At 36.4% G+C, this 10,201-nt stretch overlaps 1 protein-coding gene across 1 annotated transcript in view; it reads right to left on the bottom strand.

The window, feature by feature from the left end:
* Positions 1–2,410: 2,410 nt before the first annotated feature.
* Positions 2,411–10,201, bottom strand: part of LOC111603529 — a 45,476-nt gene continuing 37,685 nt past the window's right edge. Inside the window, exons 5-7 of the mRNA XM_023321161.2 lie at positions 2,853–3,115; positions 2,675–2,798; positions 2,411–2,596 (exon numbers count right to left, since the gene is read on the bottom strand). Coding sequence (XP_023176929.2) covers positions 2,484–2,596; positions 2,675–2,798; positions 2,853–3,115 — 500 coding nt within the window. The 3' untranslated portion in view covers positions 2,411–2,483. The remainder of the gene's footprint in view (positions 2,597–2,674; positions 2,799–2,852; positions 3,116–10,201) is intronic.

Below are 10,201 nucleotides of genomic sequence, written 5' to 3'. Positions count from 1 at the left end.
TTGAAATTGAATTAGCACGAAACAAAATACGTTGAGGAAGTGTTATTATTTAGTTTTCTTTACGTTTTCCATTAACCATTTTCCGTTTTCCATTTTCCACTGCTTGTCCTCTGCTTTAGTGTTAAGTTTTGTAATTTTTAAATTTACAACACGCACAATATTTGGGTTTTTTTTTTTTTGTTTTTGCTTAGATTTAATGGAGAATATTTTTCAGAAGCTGCTCGTTCCGAATGGATTGAGTAGTTCTGTTACAGTTCTTAGAGTCTAGGGGGAATGTGTGTTGCGTATTTACAAGAACATTTGATTTGGCTAGTTTCATTTAGCTGCCGCGTGCCACATGCCGCTGCCAGCTCCAGTTATCGTTAACAAATATCAAATATTAAATATATCAATCAAAGTGCCAAGCTGCTGTTGTTTTCTTTTGGACGGCTATTGCAGAAATATGATAAACCTGGCCAAAACACTGGCCAAAGCCAAAATGAAAAAAAAATGGAAAGTTGCTTTGCGTGTGCCGCAGCTGTTCCACTTGGCCTGGATCGAACGCCTTTGTATGCAAATTAGCTGCCTGTGAGAAGCTCTCGTGCAGCTGTCAAGCCAGAGACTTGCAGAAAGAGAGAGAGAGAGGCGCAGTCCATGGACTTAAGGCCTTATGAGTCATATGGTCTTGTTTGTTGCATTGTCTCTTTCTTTGCCTTTGTCTTTTGCTGGCTTGCATGCATGCAGTTTGCGGTTTGTTGCACACCTTTCGTGTTGCTTTTCCATTTTTGGCCTGTTTTTGTATGCTTTTTTGCCTGTTTCGGCTACAAATTGTTGGGTGTGAGCTGTGCGGCCTTTGTGACTCAAGCTTTAGCAAAATTAGCATAAGCAAATGATTATTATCTCTGCACAGGCCACAAATGTGGAATTTGAACATAACAATCAGCTCGAGTCTGAGGTGCTTTACAGAGGCTTAAAGCTGCTTTAGAAATTTTCCAGAATTAAATTGATCAATTTATTTCTGACTGGAAGTTCTAGACGTCTTTAAGAGCAGCAAATCACTTAAACTGAGTAATTTTGTAAGAAATCATATTGTGTTTTTCACTAGCTTAGAGAGTGAGGACAAAGGGTTTAGAAAAATACAATAAATAATAATTTTAAAATATTTTAAGTAAAATATAAATTAATTTTTTAATTGAAAATCATAACAAAATATTCAACAGATAAATATTAATTATTAATTAATAGATAAATCAATTTTAATCATTTTTTTAAAATTGAAATCCACATTTTACAAATAAATATTAACTTTAAAATATTTCAAAATAAAATCTAAGTTAACACTTTAATGAAATTGATAATTTGATATTAAACAAATAAATATAAATTGTTAATAATGTTTAAAATTAAATGTATATATATGTATTTATAGAAATATTTGAGAGTTTCTCACTCTGCTGAGCTCTTTGGCTATTGCACACTGGAGTTACTCGTACAGCTTGACAGCTTGGCTTAGTTATATTTTTCATTTCATAAACTTTAATCTCTTCTATGGTTTTGGTTTCTTCAACAGTTTCATTTGATATTTACAGCTAGTATTTATGTGTTTTGCTTGGGCATTGAATTATTCTCTTAGCTCAACTCTTTTTAGCCCTTTCGAACAGCTTTGGAATTTACTAAATGGGCTGGCTTTACAGTTCTTAAGTCTAGTTGACTAATGTATTTAGGTGCTTGCTTACTCTATTAGTTATAATTTATGTTTGTTATTAATTGATTTTGCTTTTTTAGAAGATTTCAAATATGTAAGTCGAAGTGAGGTGCATTTTATACAATTGAAATATGATTAAAATTTGATATGCTCTAAATGCAGTTCAATCTTAGGAGGGATAACATAAAGAACTTTTAAGTTTCGAAAAATCATAGTCAATTCGATTAGAATTAGAATTAGAATTAAAAAAATATATCTTACAGAGTTTTTCCCTTTCTCCAATTTAACACCAACTGATGGACTAATCTTTACACTAAATGAAAATTATATTTCCATTATTATTTTTCATAGATTTTTCATTTAATTTAACATTTTACGTAAACTTTTTTTTAATTATTTTCTTTTCTTATCTGTTGTTTTCTCTGACTTACATTTAACACTTAATATTTACAAAATGTTTAAGTTTTACTTAAATGCTTAGGTTGAGTAGTTTTTTCCGTCTCATGTAAATAGTATTTAGTTACATAAGAAGTTTTTGAGTATTTCATGTGTTTTCGTATTATTTTTCTAATTTTGAAAGATTTTCGATTAGTTTTTTCCATACACATCGATTGAAAGAAAGTTTTTTTAGTTCTTTTTTAATTGTGTGTAGATTTTTTCTATGAAATTTGGCATAGGATATGTTCTTTTTTTTGCTTTTACACTTGAATTTCTGTTGCTTGATGTCAAGTTGCTGCTGCTGCTGCTGTACTTAAGCAAGACGGAAGTGGCCAGCAATGCGAGTATCTACTGTACCTAGTTAACTTCCAATACAGTCGGGTGGCCAGCTCCAAGATCCAACGACGCCGCAGAGTAGCAGCACAGCTGGCAGCAGCGAGATGAGATGTGAGGGTTGTCTCGAGTCAGCTGCACCTGCAAAATAAATATGTAAATAGATCAGTTTCTCGATATTACTAGATAACGCAGTCTTCTTCTTCGCGCTTGTTATACCAATTGTGCTCGACTTGGCTGCCACAGTTTCGCGAGACTCCAGAGCTGGTGCCCGCTGTTGGCGATCGCTCTCCACGCTCTCCTCGTTGCTCTGCCAATAGAGCGAGCTGATCTTGGCCACGCACTGCAGTTGGACGCAAAGTTAGTCAAGTTCTTAGCAGTTATTGAATTGTTTTACCTTAAGTTTCATATCGCCATTCTTGAAGTGAAATCCACGCACTCGAAACTCCAAGCCCAGTCGCGCCATCTCTAAGCCATCTCGATTCATCACAATCTTGTCGTACTGCTTGAGATGCTGCTTCTGCGCCGGCTCCCCATTGATTAGCCAGCTCAGGTGGCAAACTGGCTTCGACGGTGCCGAGGTGCAATTAACGCGCACAATGTCTCCGATTTGATAGCGCGGCTGCCCACCAGATATCTTCGGCCCATGATTCGGTGTTACTGCAACAGAGAGAGAGAGAGAAAGGCTTGCTTAACTTTTTCCAACAAGAGGTCAGGCCATGAAATAATATGTATCGCAATTGAATTAAGGGCAAAAGCTGAAAGTGGAGAGACGAGCGAGTGGAAGACTGGGAGTCACACACGCTTGCATAATTAAGTCAGGGCTTGAGTGGCCCCTCACATCGAAGAGCCATCAACTAGGACATCAAAAAGCCTTTAACTGTAATTACATACATATGTAAGTATGCCGCATGCTTTGCCATTGTCATTGTACAGTGGAGCAAAGCGAGACAAATGCGTTGAAAAAAAGAAAATTGATTTAGCGGCAAACGAGTACCAAAAGGCACTTAAGAGACCTAAAGCAAAGTAATTCTGTTGAGCTAAAGACTGGAGGTCTGAATATAAATTTAGCTCAGTGAAACGTTTAAGAATAAGGCGAGAAAAGAGATGAGAAAGGTGTTTAAGTGTAATGAGAAAAAGGGAGAGAAAAGAGAATAGAATAGCTAAAGTATCGAAAGTAGATTCTTCTTTTCTTTACGAATATGGTGTGAAAAGAGCATAGAGGAACCGAATAGAAGAATAGAGAGATGTAAAAAGAGAATATCTAAAAAGCAGAAATAATATTCTCGTTACATTTACGAATATGGCGCAAAAAGTCATAAAAAAAAATATTAAGCATCACACCAAGATTATTGATTGAGCACTCGAAGAAGGAGGAATAGAAAAGAGAAGATAATAGCTGAAGAATCAAAGGTATTTTCTCTCTTCATTTACGAATATGGCATGAAAAGAGAAATGGAAAATTAAAGTAAAGAGTACATCTAGTAAGTTGTATACGTACGCTGAGCAGAAGGGGGAGAGAAGAGAAGAGAATAGCTGAAGAGACAGCAACAGTGTCTTCTTTCCTATACGAACATGGCACGAAAAGTAGTCGCAATACTAATGAAACTGGAATGTACTACGAAGCTCCATAATATAAAAAGCATAGCTCTAGTATAATAATTATGCTAAAAGCTGAAAACTTTTACTCCAATTCGATTACGGGGCGTAACGCTGACCTACTTTCCTAGCTAACTCCTTTCCATAACAAAAGCTCTATAATTAGTTTGTTTCAAATTTTCTAATGTTATTTGACCCATTGTTGCGGCGCACGTGTGCATTTAACTCAGGTTCTTTTAGTAGCTACGTTAGCTGCTGATTGGGAGTGAGACAGAAAGATATTTATACAAAGGGAAAGAGCGAGAGAGGTAGGTAGAGAGTAAGTGAGAGAGAGAGTATGTGCTCTAAGCGCAGTTATTTAATTTTAATGAGCCAAGGAAATTGAAATATTTTGTTGCTCTGCACTAGCCGGGCAGCTGGGAAGTAGTCCTTTAACGGAGGCCAGTTGGCTGTTGGCTGTTGGCTGTTGCCAGTTGGCGAGTTCCTTTTGCGCATTTTGCTTTATTACTTTACATGCAGCTTCGCCTATTTGGTTTACTTTTGTGCCCGTTGCGTGGCCATAATGAAAGCCATGTGGATGGATGCTGGGCGAATGGGGAATGGGCATTGAGGATTGGGGCATACTTAAGATTTATGTTGAGATTTGTGCCAGTAAAATACAAAACATGCCGCACAGACCTACACAGCGACGAGTCCATTTTATATACGCATACGAAATGCTTATTCAAAGTTTATTTTAGCGTGTATGTGGAGGCGTGTTTTTGGTGTTGTTGTTAAGCCAGCTGGCTATGGCTATGGCTATGGCTATGACTACGGCTATGACTATGGCCATGGCAAGGACTAACGCCCACAACCACTCGGCCACACTCGCGCGCTCATTGCTTAGCGCTTTTGGGCATATACGGGCGCAAGAAAAAAAAACAAGCAACGAGAGTGCTAGACTAGGAAATACCCTAAATTGCAATAGATATTCAAGCATACTTAGATAAAGATTCTAAATTTCACATTTCAAAGAACCTATCTATGTTTAACGCTTAAAATATTTTAGATTTACTTTAAATGCTAAATGTTGCTATATAATTTAATCGATTTTTATCGATTTCATGAAAAGTTATCGATGCTTGGAAATAATAAGAAATAAATAAGCTAAACTACATAATCTCTTAGTCCAAAAGGCTCACCGACGGAATCATTCATAGCAATTTTCGGAATCGTGATCAAGATTGAGCACATATATAATTAGCCCACTTTCATCTGTTACATATATACGCAACAAAACATGCTACCCTGTTTAGCCATATGGCAGTGGAGGTGCGGCGTATAAAAAGGCACAAAAATGGAAAGAAAGGAATCAAGTCAAGTGTGGCGCCCCCTGGCGTCCAGTTAACGCCCACTGTGAGGCAGCGGTGACGCAGTCAAGTGTTTGTATGCATTATAAATATACCATGCCAAAACCAAAGAGATCCAAGCACAGAGAGAGAGAGGGGGCGGAACAGGGAGAGCGAGAGAGAGAGAGGGGGAGAGACGGAAGGAGAAAGATTCAGCTCAGCTCATTGTGCAATAAAAAGTGGCGTAGAATTTCTTGCTTCATTTTAGCCAGCCTCTCACAAATTTCATAACATTTGCTGTGTGTGTGGGTGTGGGTGTGTGTATGTGTGTAAGCTCTTCCATAAAATAAAATTAATTTTTAATGGTTTTCAAAAAAAATTAATTTTCTTTAGCAGCTGGAGTTGGGCGTGGTGTGGGGTAGGGGCGAGTTTTTGTTGTGGCTTCGCTGACTGTGGCACACATGACAGGGACAGAAAGCGAACCGAACCGAACCCGTAGCCAGATATAGGTTTTAGGTTTTGCAGAGAGGATATGTGCTTAGTCGCACAGCTATAGCTACAGTTGTAGCTGGGCTACGTTGCTTATTTGTAATTTATAAAGTGAAGTTTACTTTACTTGCTCATTTTTTTTAGTCAGAACTTCAATTTAGTGTGGCTCTCGCTGTGTGTGTGTGCGGGTGGGTGGTAAGTCGACCTGCTGGCTATATGGATAATATGAAGCTTTATAAAATATGACCAGACACACATATGTATGAAAATGGCACTCGGTATAAATGCGTGCATATTTAAATGGATGGCAATTGCATTTGGCTTGTAAATTGCATTTCTGTTTGACTTCCACTTCCATGAGATTTGTATTTATCAAAAAAACGAAAGAAAAAATTGTTTGAAAATTAAATTGAAAGAAAATTGTGCCACATGCACGCATACACACACAATGCACTGGGTTACAGATATTTGGGCATTTAAAATGCAGCTCGGATCGTATACAAATTTCCTGCAAAGCATTTCAGTTCACAAAACTTTGATTCCCTTCAAAGTAACAATTTTAGCCTATTATTCTTAGCATTTGCTAATAACTATCCAAATATCAATTTGAGTGCATGTTTGAGGGGATGCCTTTGAAAAAACTGAGAAATTTTAAATAAAGCAGAGACAGCCCTGCTGCTGAGCGAGTTATTTTCTGCCTACTGTTTACATTTAATTTAACACGTTTTATTTTAGTTATAAATCATTGAAAATTACTCTAAATTGGTTCAGATTTAATTTCGTATATTTTTCTTTTATTTATTATTTTTTATAATATAACTTTATACATCAAGTATATATATTTAACGAAACTTGTCTGCTGAGAAAATCGGCTTGAGAAAATTTAAGTGATTTATTTTGATTCAGTTTCCTTTTTATATCCATATATATGTAGACATATATATAATATAGAGTTATTTCTTACATTAATTGTAATTTTATTAATTTATATCTTTTATTATATATTTTTTGATGGAGCATATAAGTAAATTAAATTAAAAAAAATAAATCAGTACTCAAATTTTATTATGTGTATGTGATTTATTTTCATTCAAAATTATTTTATTTAAATTAAAAATAATTTTTTTTTAAATTATATATTAATATATATGCATATATGATTTAAATAAGTATATTTATATATATATGATATTCCTAATTTTCACATTTGTATGCCAATGTTTTAATAAATATTTATATACTTTATATAAATATATTAATATAAATTATTATTTTTAATTCATATTAAGCACAGTTTTTTTTCTGTTCTTTATTTTTAATTGCATTCAATTTTTAAGCGATTTTTCGTTGTTTTTTTTTAATTTAATTAATTAAATTATTTATTTTAATGTCAATGTTTTCTATTATCATTTTTATATCTTAACATGCGTATATATATATATATATATATATATATATATATATATATATATATATATATAAATATATATACTTTATTTGTATATTTTTATAATATTATAATACGTATATATACTACAGACACGTAACACTCCTTATTTATATTTAACACCTTACTTTTCTGTACATATATTTAATATTTATTTATTTCACACTCTTTGTCTGGCTGTTCAGATCAAAGACCTTTTCACACACACACACACAAGCACACCTCTGGGCAGTTGGTCTGATAATTGTTTTCATATTATATGGCTATTTTTTAAGCCAACGCCATATTGTCGCACTTTAGTTTTATTTGTCGCATAAATCTAAAGGCGCCCCGCAGCACACACACCACACACCACACACACAGAGACATGGGTGTGTGCGTGGCTAGTGTGTTTGCAATTTATTCTGGTAAAAACTCAGCACGCAACGGCAACAACAACAAACAACAACAACAAGAATATTTTGGACCTGCGGCGTCGGCTGGCGTAGAGAGGGAGGAGGCAGACTCAGAGTCAGCGGCAGGAGAAGGCAGTAGCAGGGCGCGGACAAAGCCCAGAGCCCGACCATGTGGCCTGGACGAGCTGGCTGCAATAAGCCGAGCGCTGACTGGGGGCAAGCAGCGAACATGGAACATGGCTCAAGTATATTTCAAGCATTTTCCTATGACTAAGCAGTTTGGTTATTTTTTTCTACTTCTGCTTTTCTTTTGATCGCATTTTGGCTGCTCGTTTGCTACCTTTTGTGCAGCCAAAAAGAAAAGCAGCGCAAGATGGAAAATCCTGGCGGAAAGGTGAAAAAGCGTCTAAGGCAAGCAGCATAGCTGCCTACAGGCAGACAAATGCCAGCGACAACAACAAGAGCTTGGGAGCATTTTAAGTGGCAGCAAGGAAAGGGGAAAACGCAAAAGGGGGCCTGGGTGGGCAGACCTCTCAAGCTGTGCATCTAGTCAGCACAGCTGGGGGTGCCTTTTAATATGCTGCGGTATGTTCTTTCCTTATATTATTTATTTTGTTTCTCTTCCCATTTACCTGCCTTCTACTCTACTTACTTTCTTTACTTTTTTCTATTTTTGTCAGGTAAGCGCACTTTGCAGCTGCTGTGAGGCAGGCGATAAGCTGGGCCAGCGCTAGGATATTGCGAATTGGGCCACTTGATCTATATGCAAAGCCTGTGAGTGTGCGTGTCTGTGGCTGTGTGTGTGTGTGTGTGAATTATGCACATGTTGAGCCTTGAATCGCAAATTTCTGGCTGGCTATTAAGTGTTTCCTCAAAAATGTTTCATAAACATTTGCAACCTATGAATGTGGAGCAGGCTAAACAAGCCAAGCGTCGGCTGTAGAGCAGCAATGCAATTGAAATAAAATATTGTTTTAATGTGGCTATAAATTAGGCTTACGGGCTGAAGCCAGTAAACTCTACTCTTCAAACTATCTACGGGCTGAAATGGTTCCCTTTTAAGGAAAAGAAAAAAATGCTTGCAAAACTTTTGCTCAGGGTCTGTTGGAATTTCTCTGAGGTAGCAGAATAGTTATGAATAACAAAAATGTATGTTAAGGATTTAGGAATAAAAACATTTAGCAACAAAAAAGCAACTCAACAAATGTTGCCCAGCATTTGAATTGTTGGACTAAAACCTTGGACTAAAGAGTTGTCTATAAAATAATCGTTTGGTGCAATTGAAAAGAGAGAAAGGGAACTTAAAGCTGTTGAATTTAGAGATAAGGTGGAAGGTGTAAGGCAGTAAGCTAACTCATTGACTGTTTCTGAAATATTGCAGAAGTATGCAAATATTTGTAGAGTAAACTGAACGAGTGTTGACTATATATACATATATAAATATAAATAGTTGGCATCACTATGATGTAATGGCATGATATTGTGAAATTAATAGCCGCGCCTGTCTTTGTTGTTGCTCTTCAGCTAGCATTGGTGGTTGGCATGATTAGCTACTATTGCATTAGTATTAGTGAAGACTGAGAGCTTGTTGTTCTAAGTTGTAAAAATATTATCATTTCTACTTTGTAAGCTCTTTCTGTGGGACAGAGAGAGACAGAGACAGACTTGCTCTTGCTCAACGTAAGCTGGCTATTGCTGAGTGGGAGTGAGATGGCTACTTAGATCCTTCGATCAGTGATTTCATTGGACGAAAACAACGTGACAGGAAATAAGCAGTCTTAAAGTTCATGCTGCAATTTGTAAGCACATAAATAAATTGAATAAATTGTAATGTAAGGCGAGCAAAGTGACACATATATGTATATACATAATATAGTACTTTTCTGTATTGGTATCTTCCCTTAGCGCACTAACTTATATACTAATATTTCCTTTTAAATCAAAATAGACTTTGAATATATATCGAACTGCTCTATAAAGATGTCTAGTGCTGTGCCTGTTGAGCAGTTTGCAGTCACTTTTGAAATTTACAGTTCATTAGCGAGGCCATCTCTGGAGGAGTTAACTGTATGCAGGAGGGGTTCGCAGCTATAAATGTCTTGCAGTTTGCTGCGTGGCCACTCAAAGCTCATAAAAATCACATTTAATTTTTTTTTTTGTTCGCTCCACATGCCGGCCGAAGGGGGGTGGTACAATGGGCATACGGGCTCTTATGCGGGCAATTGCTTTTTATATTGTAAAATCGATAAGCGATCACATTATAAGTAAATGGGCAGGCGAGAAGAAACTCAGCAGGCAGCAGCGCCAAAGTGAGTTATATGTATGTTTGTACTTTAAAGTGCACTTAACCATAAATTCACACAGAGAGAGAGAGAGAGAGAGCGTGGGAGAGAGAGGGGAGGGAGGCTCATAAGGAGACAGCACATATGCAGTGCCTCGCGCCTTGCGTGCTCATTAATTATAAAACAACGCGTTTTACTTTTATTTC

The sequence above is a fragment of the Drosophila hydei genome, unplaced genomic scaffold (genome assembly GCF_003285905.1).
Source record: "Drosophila hydei strain 15085-1641.00,03,60 unplaced genomic scaffold, DhydRS2 tig00000172-arrow-pilon, whole genome shotgun sequence".
NCBI lineage: Eukaryota > Metazoa > Arthropoda > Insecta > Diptera > Drosophilidae > Drosophila > Drosophila hydei.
This window is presented reverse-complemented; position numbering and strand designations above follow the sequence as displayed.